The sequence below is a fragment of the Cupressus sempervirens genome, chromosome 2 (assembly GCF_028749045.1).
Source record: "Cupressus sempervirens isolate cs-2001-9-10 chromosome 2, ASM2874904v1, whole genome shotgun sequence".
Taxonomy (NCBI): Eukaryota; Viridiplantae; Streptophyta; class Pinopsida; order Cupressales; family Cupressaceae; genus Cupressus; species Cupressus sempervirens.
The window spans coordinates 240,405,687-240,427,275 of NC_143119.1; the positions used below are offsets into that span (position 1 = coordinate 240,405,687).

Below are 21,589 nucleotides of genomic sequence, written 5' to 3' on the forward strand. Positions count from 1 at the left end.
AGAATAAATCATTGTAATTTCTTTTATCAAACTAATATATTACATAACATAGATGCAAAAATTTTAACTTAAAATTTTTTATAAAATATTTTTCTAAGTTATGATTGGATGAATTCATTTAGCTCTTATATTGGTCGGATTTGATATATTTCATTTAACTCTTATATTGGCCAGATATAAGAGCTAAATATTTCACTTTCAATGTGATTCATTAACGTTAATATTTATTTTTTTAATGTAAGTACATTGGTTTATATTTTATATTTTAACAATGTAATTTTTTATAAATTATAATATAATATTACTTATATTATATAATCATTTAAGATTTATTATTATTATAAAATTTTTATTAATTTTATATTATAATTATTTATTATATAATAGAACATATAATATAATTATAACCATATGATATATATGTAATAGAACATATATATCAATGATTATATTTATGAATAAATTTTAAATTTAAATTAGCATCATTATAGAAAAATATAATTATATAACACTTTTATTAATTAAAATAATTTATATATTATAATAAATTTATTAAATTTAAATTAGATTTATATAAAAACTAAAGGCAAGTACTAAGCCACTATGCACCACTTGTTTCATATCTTGCACCAGTTTTATTTTATAAAATTTAATATATCTTCATTGAATTTTTCGTATCTTTACAATAAAAAGTGTATGATAGAAAAGAAATTTTTTTATTTATATTATATTATAACTATTTTAATAATTATTATAAATTATATTATATATATTTATATAATATTTTATATAAATAATTAAATTGACTCGAAATCAGAACACGTGTACTCAAAGATTCTACTCGGGACCATTGACTAAAAGAAAGATCGACGACTTGAGATGAATTTTGGGATGATTTGGGGAATGTTTTCCCATGTGCTTAGATTCATCTGGAATCATGACACGTGTTCGGTCATTGCAAAGCTCAATTAAGTGTCACGACTCAGTTAATATTATTAATAATTATGTTTAGTCTTTTAAAAAAAATATTACTTAATCCCGACTCGGTGATGCCGCGATTGTTAAGTAAAAGGTAGATCACCGCCAACAGCAACAACCCAAGATGAATTTTGAGTAAATTTTGGGTCCACCATCGATGTTGTCAAGAAATATCCAAAAGTGTGACACGTGTCCTTGACAAGTGTCATGACTCCGGATGACTCTTGACAACAGCGATAGCATTCCACAAATTGACTCAAAAATCATATCAATAATTAAGTTCAATTTTTATTAATTTATTTATTTAAAATGAACATTGAACAAATTTCAAAATTCAAATGTATATTAATGTAATAAATTTTTACTTTTTATTATTATAGTTATGTACATAACTACATTATTGAGTCTTTATGTCGTTTACATGTACATTGTACATACTATAAGTAAAGTACCTAAAACCAGTAATTACTTAATACTTTTGTTTTAACTTTTAACTATTAACCTTCTATGTTTTTAGAGTATGAAGTTGAAAGTTTGGCAAGTCGAGAGTCTGATATGATAGGGTTTTCAAATTTCAACTTTTCAAAGACTGACAGAATTTCATTTTGTGTTCTGAAGACTGGATTCTGAAAGTGTGAAACTTGAGTAGTAGAGGAAAACACCATTTATCAAATCTCGATTCTGGGTATTTAAATTTTTTTTTTAAAAAATCATTGCAATCTGCAACAATAGAAATCTTGATTTTAATTGTCTTAGGTTTACACTTTACTTTTTTTTAAATAGGGCTTGAAGAAGAATTTTGTGTAATAACCAGTAGCAAGCATGGGAAAGACAAAGTAATAAACCTCCCCTATGAGTGCAAGCATAAAGGAAAAGAAAGACATTAAAGAACTTAGGCAAGTGCTACAAACCCTAGGTTTCACTGATGAATGTCATGATATTTTTGATCTTGTTATCCATGGAGATTTTGGAATCACGAGAATTAGAAGTTCATTATTTAATAAGTGGAAAGATCCATAGAAGGGGAGAATCTATTACAAATATAACAACAGTATTCGTGCACATACAAATAAACTAGCTGCTTTGGTATTGGATTAGTGAGCCTCACTATACTCGAAGTATTCCCTTGCCTTGAAATTGTAATGTTATGTGCTCAGAATTATGATGAAAATAGAAAGGAAATTGTAAACCAAAACACTCAGGAGGAAATTTCTCTGTTACACCTAGGGCTAGGGTTTAAACCAGAAAGGTTTAACGAGTGCATTAACTTGGATAAAGTAGCACATGCTTATGGAAAACTGGAAAGAGTTTTTCAAGATTCATATATTAAGGGTTTAATAAACTCAGGGTCCTCTACTAGTGTTACACTAGACATAAACAATAAGCCTCCTTATCAGTATGATATTTTTGTGCCATGTGTTCAAAATACTATTTCTTTGTTATCATTTTGTATGGGATTGGACAGTAACAAGGAAGTGGGGGCTAGTGTTTTTGAAATGATTTATAATATCCATTGTCGAGGTCATTCAATTCAAAAGGTAGATGTAAGATATAATTTTGTTTAGCACATTATTGAATCTATGCAACAACAATTACTTATGATTAAACAAAGTACAACTACAGGTAAGACGAAGACATTTAGGTTCACAAGTTACTTGTGTTGCCTTCTTTTAGCAAAGCATCATCCAATATTTGAGACAAAGAATAACAAGTTTGAAATTGAGGTCTATAAGTTTGATGAGAAAACCCAGAAGAAATTAGAGACTCCAAGCTTAGTATATGAGTGGACACATAAGATAAGGATGACTGCTAAAAATAAAAACTACAACCATTTTGTAGACTTCTTTTTGGCACTTATTTTCCAAAAAATTGCAGGCACTACAATGCCCAGATTGCCTATGTCTTGTAAAGATTGCATTCAACTCGAAAGTCAGATTCAATTGGTTGATTGGTTCTTCATGGAAGAGTACATTGTCTTAAGGTTTTACGGTTTCCTACAAACTTCCAATGCATGTTACAAAAAGAGTTTTTGCACTAAAATATGTGCAGTAGATGGAGAGCGCGGATGAACTTTTCACTGGACAACAAAAGAAAACAATATTTCCTTCCTTGCCTTTCGCAATTGGAGCCCTCACATTTGAGAGAAAGGCTTTCAAAATGGCAAATGAATTGGTAACCTTTTTTTTTCTTTGATTTTGTCAGTCACTGGAATTATGATCCATTGAACATAATAAAAATAAGACTTATTGCCAATGGGAACTCTACGAGAAAATATCAACATCAGGAGATGTCATTGATAGAAAAGTTTAAAAAACAAAGATTCATGGGATGATGTTAAGAAAGAGATGGAGAAACATGCAATAGAGAATAATATTTTAATGCAAGAATTGTCATACCAAATTACGACATTGTACATATCAGAGTCACACAAATCAAAGCCTCTAACATACTTAAATTTCTACAAGAAAGCATCTCAACCTTCTAAAAGGTCTATGCCGAAAGAAATTAAAGAGGCATGCGTAGCTGAATAGTTGTGTCAAACCAAGATGACAGATTTTTGGAAAATGAGGCAAAATTTGGGTGAACCAATGACATCAACAAGTTTTGAGGAAATTGAGGAGGATGGACTTGTCAGCGATTATTGGAATAAAGAGTTTCCAATTGTACTATATGATTTTGGTAGTTGTAGTGACAGTGATATTGAAAGACAGAAGGACCTCGAGTTTGATGCTAACATTCAAAGTATTCAAGATTCTGGGTCAACCGAGGGCATACTTATTGTTAATCTTCAAATAAGTGATTCTACTAAACAAACACATGGTAAAGGGGCAACTATGATACAAAAAATGGGTTATGCAGGTATAGGGCCCATTGGTGCAAGTGGTGAAGGGATTTGGAATCCAATTCTAGTACCAGACCCACCCAAAAGAGGAAGTAAACCAATCATTAGACTCTCCAATGAGATTGAAGGTAATTCGTTTATAAAGGGAAAAAAAATTATACTTCTGCTCCTGAAGGTCATCCCACAACATTATTTGTTAAATCTTCAAATCCAGTTGTAGTTGATCCCACTGGCACTGGCACTAGCATGGATGAACATTGTGCAAAAAAATAAAAAGTTATGACAATTACACTGCAAGAAATGTTAGCAGTTACTTCATCAATGTATACACAGTATCTTTTGTATAAAACCCTAAAAGTAGTCCTAAAATGCTAGGATTTGGAATGGGCCATCTTCAGTATGTTGGCAATCCTCAAAATACAATTGTAGGTGGAGTAAGTTTAACTGGAGTTGGAGGAGCATACAACAATACAACTGATAATTCACCTTTCAAACACTCAATTGTGTCAGCAAACCTAGATTTTAGTTTGAACGAGTTTGCATCAAAGTTTGAATAGACAAGTGAAAGAAAGAGGCAAATTATGAAGACTTTGAAAAGTGATGCAGTTGTTGAATGTCAGGGATCTACTAACAAAATATTTCCAACATATGATCCAAACAATGAAATGATGAACTTCATGGTTGTTATGCCCCTAGGTAGAGATAATAATCCACCAAAAAATGTAATAAATTGTAATGATGTACAAGTTACCAGTCTTCAAATGGATTTGTCAAAAGTGAGAAATATTGACAAAATCAATATATCAAAAGAGAGCAACAAAATGGTCTACTCTACACTTCTGAAAGTGGAGAGGGAAAACAAAAGGCTTACAAAGTAAATAGAAAAGTTACAGGCAGGCCTTGATAATGTGAAGGCCAAGGAGAAAGTAGCAGACAATAGGTTCAATGAATTGCAAAATAGGATAAAGAATTCTTCTCCTACAGAGGCAATTGTCCAGCAAGAAAAGATGAATGAACAAGTGAAAATTTTGATGAAAGAATTGGATGAGTGCCAAAAAAGAATTTAGCATGAAAAAGCCTCTACTGCATAGTTGTTCAAGTCTGTAGAGAGTAGTGCACAGGTCAATAATAAATTAAAAATTGACCTGGATTCTATTGTCAAGGAAAATAATAATTTGAAGATTGAATTGGAGAATGCAAAGAAAAAAGAGGAGTCTAAGGCAAGGATAATTTATAATTTGTAGAAGGAACTGGGGAATGAGAAGAAAAAGAGGAGTCTAGTGCAAACACAATCCACAATTTGAACAAGCAATTGGAGAATATGAAAAAATAAGAGGATTCAACTGCAAAAACAATCCTTGATTTGAAAAAGGAATTAAAGAATGCAAATAAAATGAAGTCTAGTGCTACTGCAAGTAGTAACACAATCCACCATATGATGAGGAAATTGGAGAATGCAAAAGAAAAAAGAGGAGTCAGTTGCAAAGAAAATCCTGGATTTGAGAAAGGAATTGGAGAACGAGAAGAAAGAGGAGTATACTTAACACTCCATGATTTGGAGAAGGAATTAGACAATGCGAAGAAAAAGGAGGAGTCCATTGCAAAGACAATCCATGATTTGAAAAGGGAACTCAAGGATGATAAGAAGAAAGAGGTAACTACTGCAAATAAAATCCAAGATTTGAAAAAAGATGAGAGGAAGAGAGCAACTAATTGGCAAGGGAAACTAGAGGAAATACATAAAAGGAGTGAAAAAGAGATGTCTAAAATGAAGAAAAAAATGGAGAATGTAATTGCACAAAATAGAATATCTTTTGAAGACCATCATGTGAAGGATACTATAATAAATATGGTTAAGCTTATCAAACAAGAAAATTGGGACAAAATAATGAAGATAGTGATAGTTTGTTTGAATGGCTTGATTTAAATAGCAATTTTAGACTTCTCTTTGAAAATGTTAAAAAAGATGTTTAGGCTAAAAGACAAATCTTCAACAATTCCTTAAAAAATCTTGCTAAACAAATTTTGAGTAAAGTATGGAGATCCAGTGACAGGGATTTGGAAAGCCATGAATAAACAATCGCTTGGATGCCTCTGTAATGTCCTTTGTTGTCTGTCACAATTGTGAACAAGTAATGGAAATAGATGAAACTCTCAAATCTTCTTCCAAAGACTTGATGAAGATGAATCACAACATACTGAACTTGCTAAATGTTGGATTACCAAATCAAGCTAACTCAGAGGGCAGATTCATTGGAAAAGAATATTACATGAAAAAGTTGCAGAACACCATGAATTTTGATTTAGGAAACTTTTCTGAGGAAACCACTCCAGAAGGAATTGCAAGTTGCATCAAACCACTATCAACAATGAATGCAGTTATAGATAAATTCCTCAATTCATGTAAAACTATCTCTCTAAAGTATTCATTGTTGACAAGGTTACAACTATTTACCTACAACCTCAAAGAAATGGAGCTTCCAAATGATTCAGAATGGAGTGCCCTAAAGAACTTCATTGGAGTTGGGTCATCTTCTCAAACTGTTACTATTGCTGTCAGTTGTAGTCATAACTGATAGCACTAATAAGTAACAACTTATTAAGTGATAATACTATAATCATTTTGTTACTTGTTGCTCTTTAATTTCAAATTTTAGATTTAATTTCAACTTTGTTTAATGTTAATTGTTATAGGAATCAAGAGCTAGAATATCAGGACAGTTGGACAGCCAGGCACTGGCATACTATTACTACATAGAGAAAATGAAAAAAATTTCCCTACTCCTACTTGAAAAATTTGTACAATTGGCAATGTGATTGTACACACATAATGTATTATGTAGTAATAATATGATTATATATACAATTACAAATCGACCTATAGCTATTGTTGCTCCCTTGTATATGCAAAAGGGAATTTAGGCTTATTTCAATTTGACATTGAGTCATTTGGAAAGGGTTGTAATTGTTTGTAATTGTTAAATGTATTATGTTACAAGCTTACTTATAATTATAAATTATAATGCAAATTTTTTAAATAGAGCTTATTCTAATAAATGCATTATGTTACAATTTCTTAAAGAAACTAGAATCGATGAAAATCTAAAAGTAAAAATGTCTAAAAGTAAAAATAAATGAAAATCTCAAGTTCAACATGTACTATTGTATTAAAAATAGAATCAATGAAAATCTCAACATGTTTAAAAAATACAATCAATGAAAATCTCAACATGTGTAGACTGTAAAAGTAATAACTAGTTTGAATGAACATCTCAATATGTAAGTTTGTAACATCAACATGTTCAAAAAAATATTTAAGAATATATAAAAGGACAGTGAATGAAGGCTATAAATTAACTTCTACAAATATAATTAATTAGTAGATAGATTCTTAGATCAGAGCTACTAGCCTACTACTTGACTCATGCAAAAGTTAGAACTTGAAGTTGAGAAGCTACTATAGTTGCCACTCTGCCTGGACTGACTCAGCATCACTATCATCAAAATCCTCCTCATTTATTGCATATAACATTTCATTGTTCATTGTGTTTTCTTCATATTCACTATCAGCATTAGTATGCATTCCAAAGTTGACATCATCTTCATTGCTTCCAATAGCAAGACATGAACCATTGCCATCGCCACTACCACTGCCACTTCCATTGCCACTGCCACTTGGGTTTGAAATATTAGCAATCCCTCTTCTTTAACATTAGTTTCTCCAAATTTTGAGAGCCTTGTCATAAGGGAAACTATCTACCTCATACCTAGAATTATAGGGCCTCAAACAATTATCCAATTTTTTGTCTAATTTTTTTTTTAACCTTTGACTTCAGGAAGCCCAAAGTACTGAAAACTCTCTCATCCTCTACTGAACCCAATATCATTGTCTAACATAAATTGATAAGCTTGAAATATTCTGGTATTGACTCTCTCAACTGATTGCTCTCACCAAGATTTTTCCAAAATTTTGTTACTACTCCCTCTTCATTTGGGTTCTCCACAAGATCATATTGTTCCCTCATTATGTTTGCAAAAGAATATGATTGATCTCTCAATCAAGATTCATCTAAAATCTCATTTATAGTTACTCCATTTATTACTTTAGGTTTGCAAAAATGTTGAATCAAAGTCGTCATCCTTCTTTGAAAATTAGTTAGATAGTTTAGAGACCAATATTGTGAAAAAATAATTGACATTGCTTCGAGCAATTCCTCTAGAGGGAAGTTGAATCTAATTTCTGATGAAATATTGAAGTAAACTCACTTGACAGAGTCAAGCACAGAGTCTTTGATCTTCTTGAAGTCTTCACTTGTAACACGTGAAAGTGCCTTCTTTGGTTTGATTCAACTTCGCTTCCTACTTCGTTGGGGTTGGAGTCAGAGTTGACATGGGCATAGTACCGCATTAATATGTCAACTCCACATACCTTGGCATAAACCTCATCATTTGCACCAATATGTAAAAATTTCCCAAGATTTTTCAAATCTATGATTTCTATCCACTTTGCAAACTTTGATTCATCTAATGGTAGTAATCAATATAGAGTATCCAGGCTATTACATGTCATTTTACGCAACTTATTATATTTTGTAATGTACATAGCTCTTTGTTGACCCTTTTTAATAATATTTCTCATGTCCTATAGCATGGGGAGAATAGTTGCTAAAGTTAAGAGTATCTTAACATTAGTTAGACTTGAATATAGCTGAGGGAATCTATCTTGCATAGAGTGGATTAGTCCAAGCAATGACAAATATTCAGAGATTACTTGATTCGTTGGTCCATCCAAAGAGATCCATCTAGTATCATTGTCTTTAAGAAGCTTCCTCCCATCAGTAAGTCCTTGGGCAAAGTGTCGAAATTCTTGGACTCATTTTGGACTTCGACAAAAGTATTGGTAAATCTCTTTGATTAGAGATACCACTTTACTTACACAACAGATATTCATAGATTACTCAATGTTCTGGTCCATCCAAAGAGATCCATCTAGTGTCATTGTCTTTAAGAAGCTTCCTCCCATCAGTAAGTCCTTGAGAAAAGTGTTGAAATTCTTGGACTCATTTTGGACTTCGAAAAAAGTATTGGTAAATCTCTTTGATTAGGGATTTCACTTTACTTACACAACAAAATCGGTGACAATTCCAAAAGCTAGATTCATTTGATGGGTCATGCAATGAATGGGAATAGCGTCGGGTGCCAAATCATTCTTGATCTTTTTGCAAAGATCGCCTTTATGACCTTGCATAACCAAAGCTCCATCCACTCCAACACACACCAAATTTTTGGCAATCTCCATTTTATCCAAACCTCCACATTAAATTAGAGTAGTCTTTAAGAATTCATATAATTTTTAAGCTATCACACTACAATTCAATTTTGCAATAGATAGTAGAAAGGGTTGATGACAAAGATTGTTTAGAGTATAAACATGCATGCACACCCAAGAAGCATTATCAATTGTTGTAACTTCATCTAGAGACAATGCAATGAAATTTGAGTGTTTTACTTTTTTCCTTCATATCTTCTTTTTCAACCTGTGCAAGACATCTAGCCCATTCCCACCCACTGTTTACTGACCAGTGACTGTTCAGATAGTTTCAAACTTTGAAAAAGTGCAATAAGGCAGTAATTGAAGGGTAGTCCATCATAGGACATCCTTTACTCAAATAATAAAAGACCACACTTAATTGAACTAATGTTCCCATATTTTGCACTTTCATTGCTTTCCCAATGAAATCTTCAATGGAACCTTTTACTGCAAAATGCTTCTTCTATAATTGCTGATGTATCTCATATTTTAGCATTCCTGATATGCAGATAGTTGTTGTTTGTTTTCCAAGTTAGCACAGATTTTTCAACTCTATCTATAGTTTCCTTTTTGTAAACTTTACCACTATGCTTTTCTATGGTATCAAGTTTAAGCTACAACCTCTTCTCCTTTGTTATCTCTGTGCAAATCTTACATCTGCATTCTATAGGAGGCTCATCATCAATTGGATTGGCCACTGGTTTAATGAACCAATACTTTTCCATCCATTCTAACTAAAAATTCCTTTTGGACAAATCCCAACGAGATCGATCTTTCTTTGTTTCCAATTTTATTTTCCCCTTTTGTGCAACATGATTTATGGAATCACTTTTGGTTTTGTCACCCGACTGGTCTGGGACCGACTCCAACTCTATAATATCAACTTGCGACTCTCTACTTAGGGGAAGTACCTCTAAATCATGTTCAAGTTCGTCTTCGACTGAGATATCAGGTTCACCAACTTGAACTTATTCAATACAGTCTAAGTCTCCAACTTGTGATGAATCTTCTTTCTCAATAAGCACTAGAGATCTAACTTATGAATCTTGTAGGCTGCCAACGTTTCCACCACCAAAATATGCCGCTATGGTTCTGTATTTTGGTAATAGTGGTCTCTCTTCACTTTCAGGGATTCTACCAGAACCCCTTGTTACCCCTCTTGTTTGACATTGCAAGCCGATAAAGGCTCCAAAAAATAAATCAACTTAGTTGTTGAACAAAAGACTCAAATAGTGACGACTCAAAGACTGTGAACAGTGACAATAGACTACTTAGACTACATATAATAAAAATTATATGATTGATTCTCCAAAAAAGGGTACTACTGCTATGATACTATAGTCTACAATATTACCCAATATAATTTGCAAACCTATAGGGTATCTTAGCATGTGAGATGTCCAGTCACCAGTGGACATTGGATAGTAAAACTAAAAAATAACCAGTACCACTATACTATTATAGTAGTACCACTATCAACATAAAAAAAAAAAAAATCACTTGCCTTTTGCAAAAACCAGGGTCCACAAGTCAATGGGCAATGCACTCAGCACTCTGAAACTTTGGCAGCAATAAGAAATGCCAATCTCCAGAACAGAAAAGAGCAAATTGTGTAGAATAATAATATCTTATAGTCCAATCTAGGTTGAAAAATTATGCGGGATTAACAAGCGAGAATGTCAAATGTAGCACGAAACACGCCTTCCTATGCAAGCCCACAATAGGAAATAGTTAGCTAAGTGAGACTAGTGGTTGACACACATTGAGAAAATGGTAGGCGATGCACAACCCAAGGGAAAACTATTTGGTTGTAGTAATGGTGAAAGAATGTAGGTCAATAAGAAACAACATGCAAAGGATTGCAAAATGTTTAAAATAAATGTATCCAAAATGAATATTGCATTGGAGACTGGACCAATATTTTTGACCAATCATGTGATAACTAATGGGCGACTACCATGGGCGTTGGACCCAAATCTGATAAATATCTGACAATGTGGTTGACCTGTGTTGCATGCACCATTCACCAAATGACGATCGACCCATGAGACGAGATCACCAAATGGCAAAGACTTGCTGCTAAAGTAATCTCTAACTTTGACATTGATCTTAGTTTAGTTTCTTGGTATTGAGTACATTGATCATAAGTTGGATACTTCATGATATTTCTATGTTACATTTGGAGTTTGCATGGATTGATTGGTTACTAGTGCTCATGGATACTTAGAGACGATTGTGATGCTGATTTCTCTTAGATTAGAGAAATATTTGTTGGGATAGTTGCTTGGTTTCAGCAGGAAGTCTGAGGGGCATTCACCTGATATGGACTTGAGAGGAGATTTTTCTTAGATGAGTCTTGGTTGGAGACTTAGATATCTTGATGAGCATTCTCATTTCCCACTCTTGGTCTACTCAGTTATTTTCTACTTGAGAGGTATAGCCCATTGTTTCTCTCAAGTGCATTATGTTTGTGCTTGTCTTTCATAGATATGGATCTTGAGCTACAGTACATGAGTTAGTTCTGGAGGGTTCATTTGAGAGATGGTTTAGCATTGGTTATCTCCATTTGCATATGTTGTTATGCAGGTTGAGTTTGAGAGACAATTTTATGTTGGGCATATTCCTTGTTTTAGGAATGGTTTATGAGTTTGATCTTCTTGTGAGAGGCTTACATCCATGATTAGTTATATGGTATGGTTTGGGTGTTGTTGAGGCTTCTTGGTTGGGTTTTTATGGAAGAGATCATACTTGCATAGTTTACATCTAGAGGCGTGTGTAGAAGGACATGATACATATTATGATTTGCATGGTTCCTCTTTGGTCATAGTTATTTTCCTAGATGTTTAGTTTTTCTTACATTGGATTTAAAATTGGTTAGAGATTGTGATCACTGGTTTGTGCTCATGTATGTCATGTGAGAGATGACATGGTTATTTCTTTATCTCTTTCCTCTGTTGGTTGCAGAGAGCTTAGGAGACTATTGGAGATTTTTATATGAGAGTTATTTTTGCAAGTTATTGGTTTATGTATTGTGGATGTCCTTAAGACTACATGGATTCACTTCTTGGAGATGTAGTGAGTGGATTGTTTATATATGTGACATTATCTTTTGCAGTGAGAGCTTCTTGGTATATATGTGGCAGGTATTGTTGTTGAGGCTTGTGATTGCAAGTTACATATTGTATATGTTGATGATGTGAGATTCACTTGGTATACTTTGGAGGTATGGATAGTTGGATGGGTTTGATAGTTGTTGTGGGTGTTATTTCAGCTATTGATATTTTGACAACTACGGATACATGTGATTACCTTTGGATCAGGTTTTTGTGTTTAGAATTTTAGTTGGTATGGGATTTTATGATCTTCTAATGTGACAGGTTGGGTGGATTTCTCTTTGAATGGCTTCTATGCATGTCTAGTGGCAGTGGCATTAGGAGGTGAGATCATTCATGTTTGAGATGTTGGATACTTTGATTTTGTTGTGGGTACTAGGATGAAGCACTTCATGTACTTTGATCCATGATGGTGGATGTGCTAGGAGGGATTGTTCCTTTGTTCATTTATGTGGCTACAGATTGACCCTATGTAATGTATACAACAAGTTGGAGATTGTTGAGATAATGGTTGTTGCACACATTGCATAATATAGTTATATTGTATTATTTTATTTTATTATGTAATGTTGCACCTAGATGGACATGCAATATGTAAAGATTCCCATGGGATGTACTTGATGATTTGTATTGTAACATTGTGATAATATTTCATGTAATTATTTAATATTGGGAAAAAGAATTAGATTTCCAATATTAAATGTGGGGTTAATAGGTTAGGTAGCACATGGTTTCAGAACATGGTTTATGTAATACCACTTGGTGGTTTTGTGGGACTTGCTACTATATAAGCAACCACAAGAGTAGTTGTTGGTGTGAAAAGAGAAGGCAAAAAGGAAAAGAGTCAAGTAGGACAAGGCTTGACAGGTTAGCTAAGGGAGCATTTGTGAAGGTTGGAAGCATGACATGGGATGTGTGGACTCATGCTTGTTTACGTGGATTTATTAGTAGTGGCTATGGATTTGAAGGCTTCCATGGTTGTATTGCAATGGTGTTTTGCTGAATAATACATGGTGATGGATGCTTTTGGAGGCTAGGTTTTTCCCTCAATGAGGGTTTTCAAGGGTATATCTTGTGTCACAATTTTTTGTAGATATGTTATCTATTCTCTTGCATGTGGATTTTAATTATCTATTTATTTTAGACCTATTATGGGTTATGTGGAAATGGTTATATTCTTTGTTGCAATTTTTCTTACAATAACTTCTCATAAGTTGTATGAAGTTCAAAGTCTCCAATTTATCGCACTTTGCACATATAACACATGATCATACATCCTGAATCATTATTACCCTTGTTGGAATTGATGAAAAGAAGCCAAATTCATCACTAGTCAATGCGATGTTCTGATAATCCTTGAAATTTGGAGGACACTGATCGTTCCTCACAATCTATGCATTACTTTCCTTCAACATTTCTTTAGTAGTCGTAGATATAGAGGATGCCATTTTTGAACTAGAATTTTAAACAAATTTTCTTCGACAACTTAAGAAAAAACTTAGCAAGAAACTAAAATTTTTACTTACTGTCTTCTTCCAAATTGCCAACAACACATTGCAATTTTCTTGTTTTGTCACTGAATTCACCTTAATCACCTCTAAATCGATTGTGTACTAAAATCACTTGGTGCAATGAAAATGACTACCAAAAATTTGATATACACCTTCAATTTTGTTAATTAGATATACAATAAATGTGTTTGTACTCTAGTAGGTGCATAACAGATGTCTCTACCTTCACAAATTGTGTTCGCACTTGTTTCTATCCAAATACTCGATGACTATTACTTTTCTTGATCAATACCATTTCATTCGGTCAATATATCATCTCAATCGATGAGAGCACTCAGCCTATATGTAGTGCCCATTCAATATAGACAACTTTAATAATGCTAATTCTCTTTCACTTTTACTTCCACAAATATGTTCTAATGCATCTTTTACTATGCAAATATAAACTTTTGAACATTCAATGTCTACGAACCAATGTAAGATAAATCACTAAATACACAATCCCTTACATACCTTCTTTACTTAGTTATATGTGGTGTGATCAACTGATTCATTAGATTGGATGATCTCAACTTTTCTTGATCCACTACTTCTAGCTTCTACTATCTCTTTCCATGTTTACTTTATCTCAAATTTTCCTCTTCCTTTGTCACTTTCATTGTTTCGTGTTGGTGCTTAGGTCTTGCAATTCTTACTAAAATGTCCAACCTTGAGACAACTGAAACAAACTAGGTTTCCATTCAACTATTTCTTGTAATTTGCTTTGAAATGTGTCTTAATATAATTCTCTAGAATGTGTCCATATTCTCCACAATAATAACAATTATACCATGTGTTATAATCCCAATTGTAAGACTGACCTTGCCTGGGTGCATGTATTTGTCCTTTTGATGGCCCCTTTTATGATATCATGACCCTCACTTAAGTTATATATTATAACTTAACAATATAGGCTCAAAACTAATAATGTTTATTTTAACTAAATAAACTTTAATATCTCTATTATTACTCAACATTTTTGAATGTCGTTTGGACTGGGAGCTAACATGATAGAACTGCATATGACCATACCCCTTTTCTAAAAATAGCAGGGGTCTATCTTTATAACTCCAAAACTGCTAAAAATAGCCTGACCAAGCCAAACTCAAAGGAAAACTCATCATAAAAAAACTCTGGCAACCCAGAAGAGTACTCTGCTCTGGTCCTTGGAGGATCTCCACACCAAGGTAACCCTCTATCCAATCTTATTAGCCTACGAGGGTCTCTGATAGGCTAATCACCAGCTAAAGTGATGTCTCTAGCTAGAAGGGGACATCACACATTCTCATTTAATAATTAATTAGTAATTATTAAATAGCATTTACCTTTTAGGTTACCCTTTTTAGGTTTTGATCTCCTTCTATAAGGATAGATCATTTGTAATTATCTTATATCTTTTTCATTTTTGAGACTACAATTTGCATTTTTTTAGAGAAAAACTCTTGCCTCCTCTTGTATTTTTCTTCTCTATGACAAGTTTTTACAATTAACAAATGATTCATCATATCCGACTGATTGTTTGTGAGCTTTTCCACATCAAATGACCTTTCTTCAAGTCCGGTAGCCATTTTTCTTTTGTCTTCTCCAACCATGATTTTTCCTTCTTCAACTTTCTTCTTTTGTTTAGTCACCTCACATAGTCTTACTGAGTGAATTTCTTGTTCTCTTTTGAGTCCTCTTATTTCTTTACTTAGAATGTTATTCTTCTCCAATAGATCTTGTATTGTTGCATCATTGTCACTAATATTTCCATTGTTAAGTAATCCTTGTGTATCAACTTCATTGTAAAGTGTGTCATTTTGTTGAATGACCATTTCTTTCCTTTTTCTTAAGGATTTCTTCAACTCCTTTTTTTCTCCTTCAAGTTGTTGCAGTATGATTTGGGTTTCAATCATCTAGTTCTCAATGATCTTTCCCATTTCGTATTCCTCCATTTTCAAGATCTAATCCTCTCATGCTATTAGACTTCTTTTCAAGAAAACTAGGCTCTGATACCAATTGTTGGAAGTCTTAATGGGAAACAAGACACTGGAGGGGAAATTTATATAAAAATTTCACTGATTTAACAATTTACTATATTCACACCCAATCCATCTCATATCTTAGATCTGATACCATAAACTCGTAAACTATAATGCTTAAATGAAATATAAACAAGTCCTTTGTTACTCGACCTTCTTTGGATGACTTAATCGCAATGATGATTGACCAATGTTGCCTTGAAAATGACTAACTGTTAGACACTAATAGGCAACTTAGGCTTAGAGATCAACACTTGTGAACGTAAGTAGCCAAAATACTATTTAGCATATGTGCAGGAATGCTCCAAAGACTATTATTGAGTAGGAAAATTATGGATTGCCATATTCAAAAATAAAGATGGAAGGATCTACTAGTGTGCATTTGGTGGTCAAAGCTTATATTTTGGAAAATGTTTCTTTGGAGTTTTGTTCAACATGTTTAATTGTAGATAACCTATAGGGTTTTTTTAATTTCCTTAATTCTTATTTATGGAAGCTTTGCATGCATTTCTATTTCATATTAATTGTATGAATAGAATCTTGATATAGATGGATAAGCATATCATTGGGCATGTCCTGCAAACTAAATTCCCCTTTCTTTAATACACACACTTTATGGGTAGTTGATTAAACATAACACTAAGTTCTTTGTGGAATACTTTGGATCGACTCTTATCACGGATGATGATGGTAAGAATTGCATTATTGTTACAATTGAAGGTTTTACTTTTCAACATTGATATCTATGATTTGTATTTCTTTATGCCTTATATTTTCTTTATCAAACTTTACATGTTAATCATTTGCATCCATTTCTTCATTTGTTGATCTTTCTCTTTGACAAGATAGCTTCAAAAGTTGGACCGTGACATTTATTGAAAGAGTTATGATATATATGGCAGATATGCATCTTCATTTATTATTGAAACTAAAGATGATATATGGTCAAGAACAACATTTGTGATACCTTAGTGTATACAAGTTTTCCTCTTGGTTCTTTGGTGCTTTTGCACCATATTTTTAATGTGACCACATAACCATGTAGAAGATTATTGTTATCTCTTTATTTTGTCAGTTGCCCTTCTTTCCTAGGTAACTGAGATTTTTGCATTTTATTTTTCCAATTTTAGGTTTCATGTCGAAGTGGAGATGGACTTGGCTTCTTCACTAGTCAAAATGCAAGCAATAGAATGTATTAATTATGTTAATAAAACATATTTCCATGATTTTTCCTCTCTAAATTTTTTTTGGGCATCATCTAGATCTTTATATCTCAATCACATCACCTACTAGATATAGCATTTTGTTTTACTTGATGAATTCTTGTGAAAGCTATAAATTGAGTGGTATAATTCATTATAGCCTTAAAAATTGATTCCTTCTATATCATATGGTTTTGAATATTAAAATTAAAAAACCTCTATGTCAAAACACAATATTCTAAATATAGATAATGGTGAGTATCACTTTATAGTATGTACACCTCTATTACAATATTGACTTGAGAGGAATTGATAGTCATTTCAATGTACATGAGTAATATCCCTTTCTTTAAGTTGTGAGTTCAAATATAGGTTGCAAATTTAAGCAACAACTAAGAATTTCCTTTCATGTAGTTAATAGAGTCTCATTAGTATTACTATACAAATTTGGGTTTCATTTAATAAAGGAAAAGGAAATATCTCATTATTATGACATGAATCAATCTATTTTAAAAATTGAATCATTATTTTTTATTTGTGTTTAGATGATGTTGTGTTTTATTTCATACCTAACCTATAATTTGTATGTTTGAAAATATTCAATTAATAGTTGAATAGAAATTAGTCATTATGAATTTATATATATGAAGGCCATTGCCTCTTTATTTCTTGCTGCTAGAGAAAGGAGTTTACAAGATGAATATTTACTAACCACTATCAATAGAAAAGGGTAAGATATCAAAATCTTGGAGAAGACAGGTTAATATTAATAAGTTGTACAAAGTGCATGTGGAGTCAAGTATTTTCTAAATAAGTTTGTTGACATTTTAAAAAGGGTTTCACTAATGCTAGGATATTTTCACAATCCATCAAATAGAGATAACAAAGTTTATAGGTTTGACTAAATACTTTTTATATCAACATCTTCAATTTTTTTTATAGGTAATGGGCCTAGAGTATTCATTATTTTTTATTTTTTATATTAATTATCATTATGCGCTAAGCTTGAGGCAAGAGCTTACAACACAACGGTAAATTGTGAGCCTTTTATCGAAGAGGTCTTGGGATTCGAATCTACTTGTGCTTAATAAAATAATAATTAATAATAATACATAATAAATAATCTTGGCTTCGACCTATTACCGATAAAAAAAAACTTTATGCACTAAGCTTGAGCAAACTTGAACCCAAGACCTCCTAGATGAGAGGCTCACAATTTACTATTGTGTTGTAGGGTCTTGCCCATTTTTATGTTAATATCTTGCATTTATTTTATGCAAATATATTTTCCTTAGGTTATGGATTTTCTTTTTATTATACTCATTTATCTATTTTTTATTGATTCTTATTGGTTTTTTAGTATTAAGAAGAAAATAATTGCACATCTAGAGGCCTATCTTTGCTTCACCTAATACGTGATGGTATTTCATAAATATCAAAATGGATTTTACGTTCTTTCATTTTGATTAATAAGAAGCCAAAACCAAGATTAATTATTGTTATTTGTTGTGATTAATTGTTTGAATTATTAGTTAAACTTGCCGTTATGTTGTAGGCTCTTAAGATTTAATTTAAAATTTCTCCAACTTTTCTTTTCCTTCTTCAATGTATTATCCGCACATATTTTCCAATGAAGAGGACCATTCCACCTTGTTGGAGGTACAATTCCTAATTATTAACGTGTCCAATATAGCAATGGATCAGCCTTCCCGGTTTTCCGAGGAATGACGCCTGGTTGTAGCCCTCGAGTGTGATCTTCCCTGTATTCGACTAAGGTTCGACTCTCTGCAAGGCTCACTGCCAATTCAAGGTTCAAGTTTTGCTAGTCATCATATGGTGGATTGCTCTGCCCTTTTCAACTTCGTCAGATGTGAATGAGAAACTTAAACAGCAGGCCAACGAGTCGCAATACCATTTCGTTTGGAATGGAGAAAGTGTTTGAATACGACATGAAAGCAACAGATGATTCTTGTCACGGCACTCAACAAACTTCTTCATTTACAACATAGATACGAATGATCAATTTATTCCATTCTATTTCGCTTAATTTAATATAAGCCGTGCAGAAAAGAATATAAAATAGTCTCATCAGTACTACTATACAAATCTGGGTTTCCCCTAAATCTGAAACCCTAATCCATGGCCTGCCCTGCTCTCCAGAAGGGACCAGCTCTCAAAACAAAAACTCTTCCCTAAAACTGAAACTCTAATTATAAGGAACGGATCAATTTATTCCCTTCCCTTTCGATAAATTCAATATTAGTATTACTAGCACTACTGTACAAATCTGGATTTCCTCCAAACCTGAAACCCTAATCCATGCCCTGCTCGAATAATGAAATCCGAATTCATGCCCTGTTCAAATAATGAAACCCTAATCCATGCCCTGCTGAAATGAAATCGCCTTAGCTTACACAAATGATGGCCGTTCAACATATAACGCAAGCGTTGGGGTTTTCATCACTGACTACATTATATTCATACGGTCTGTAGTTGTAGCTGGGAGGAACATACACAACTTCATATTTTGGAGTGTCTGCTTTGTTCTCCTTCTTTGCATCTCCCTGAGGTTTCTTCTCTTCCTTTTTCTCCTCTTTCGCAGGTCCCACGCTCAGCAACTCTGTGAAGCCAAATTTTCTGAGTTTAGAAGTCAAATAGACGGGATCCACATCCCCAATCACAGTCATCTTCTTCTCCTTCATGTCCACCGCCACAGAATCCACGCCTGCAACACAATATTCAAAAATTTATCAGATTTTACAGCAGAATAAACTTGAAATATTACGATTACAAAGCGAGAAGGAAAAAATTTCATACCTTGGACACCTGCAGCGACCTTTAGGGCTTTTCTCTTTCTGCTCTCATCGTCCAGGAGAGACAATTTTAGCACTATTTTCTGCAAATTATATCCGTCAGCAAGCTGCAAAAGATATTTCAACCAGAATAATGCAAAGATCAAGGAAGAGCAAAATGATTACCTTCATTCTTACAGGGCAATGGAGAATTACAAGATATTTAAGCGATCTAAGAATGTGTAGCAGAAAGTGAAGAATTCAGTTTGGAAAGAGATGGACGTAAGAGTGTGCATATATAGAGGTGAAGTGGGAGCATGCACAGTAAAGGGAAGGGTCGTGGAAGGGCAGTGTGGAAGTACAGATTTGTTGTACAGTGGGCTCCGCCATTGGAAGACCAGGAAGCTTCAAACTCAATTATTTGCATCAACAGTGATAGAAACGCGTGGTCAGAGTTGAAAAAAGGCGCCGCCGGGGTTTTCACGCTGGGAAAATTTTGACTCGAGAACTCGTTTCTATTTTGACTCGAGAACTAGTTTCTATGGGCTATTGGGCGGCAAAAGGGGTCCCGGCCTCCTACTATTATAAGGGGATTATTGTAAGTGGGGGTGGGCCAGCAGGCTAGTGGGTGGGGTTCCGATAGAATAATCTGAAAGGGGCGGTTCCGATTATTTATTATTGCAGCCTAAAAAATTCCATGGCCCTACAATTTTATAACTTTCACAATAGCAAATTTTAATTTTGACTCGGAGAAAAAATCGGCTCTCACGTTCGGAATTTTATTTTTATTTAAGGTAGCATATAAATTATAAATATAAATAATTACAGCAATGGTGTACAAATTTTTGATTCAAGAACAAAGCACGCATTCATTATCATTTGCGTTACAAATTTTGAAAAAAAAATGATACTATTTATTTTAATTGAACATTAGTAATCATTAATAATAAAAATGGCAAGCAGAGTAGATTGCGAAGAATGAGAAATATGATCATTACGAAAAAAGACACACAACAAAGAAATCGAAGATGGCAACCAAAAAATTTAGGGTTTTCGACAAAATGCACAAAACCACCAGTTCGGGCATCCAGAAACCCTAGCGATAGATAGGATAAGGCAAGGAAAGCCTCTGATCTCCACCCATCTGCCAATAAAAACCCTGCAAAACTCAATTTCGTTGTTAAAACATTGAATCCATTTGTCATCTTAGACGAAACATATGGTCTAAAACTACAAGATAAGTAGCGAAACAATCACAAACAGGGGTCTATCTCAATAGCGAACCCGACAAATAATAATGAAAGAACAAGGCGTCAGATTTTGGAAATACCAAATGGTAATTTTAGCAGTCAAACCAAATGGCGTCCATATTCAAGTTCTTCGACTCCTCTTCCACATGCCAAAATTAATCCAAGTAAACATGTGGCTATATCTCAAATTGTGGATAGGGATCCCCACCAGCTTATCCTCTCTACATTAAGCCTTGACAAACAAATCCACTTTTTCAACCTTAACAAATATGCAGACAATAATAAAAATATCCTCTACGCTCAACAGTCAAGTTTTTTAGCGAATTCCTATGAGGAACTTGTTTCCCTCCACAAGAGTCATCCGTGGAAGATTGAGAACTCAAGTATCAATCCTTCCCCTTGTTAGTGTAGTTTTTTATTTTTTTCTATTTTGCTAGGTTTTTCCTACACTTTTAATAATCTCGCTTAGGTTAATAAAGCATGTCTTATTAGGTGAATGGTTGTGAGGTGTCACCTTCCTACATGTGAGC

At 33.3% G+C, this 21,589-nt stretch overlaps 1 protein-coding gene across 1 annotated transcript; it reads right to left on the minus strand.

The window, feature by feature from the left end:
• Positions 1 to 19,025: 19,025 nt before the first annotated feature.
• Positions 19,026 to 20,343, minus strand: LOC149571922 (heavy metal-associated isoprenylated plant protein 39-like). The gene is made up of 3 exons (XM_089813334.1): positions 19,996 to 20,343; positions 19,835 to 19,913; positions 19,026 to 19,742 (listed from the first exon to the last, which is right to left on the minus strand). Exons 1-3 carry the CDS (start codon positions 19,999 to 20,001, stop codon positions 19,447 to 19,449), a joined length of 381 nt encoding a protein of 126 aa, XP_089669460.1. The 5' UTR covers positions 20,002 to 20,343; the 3' UTR covers positions 19,026 to 19,446.
• Positions 20,344 to 21,589: the final 1,246 nt, after the last annotated feature.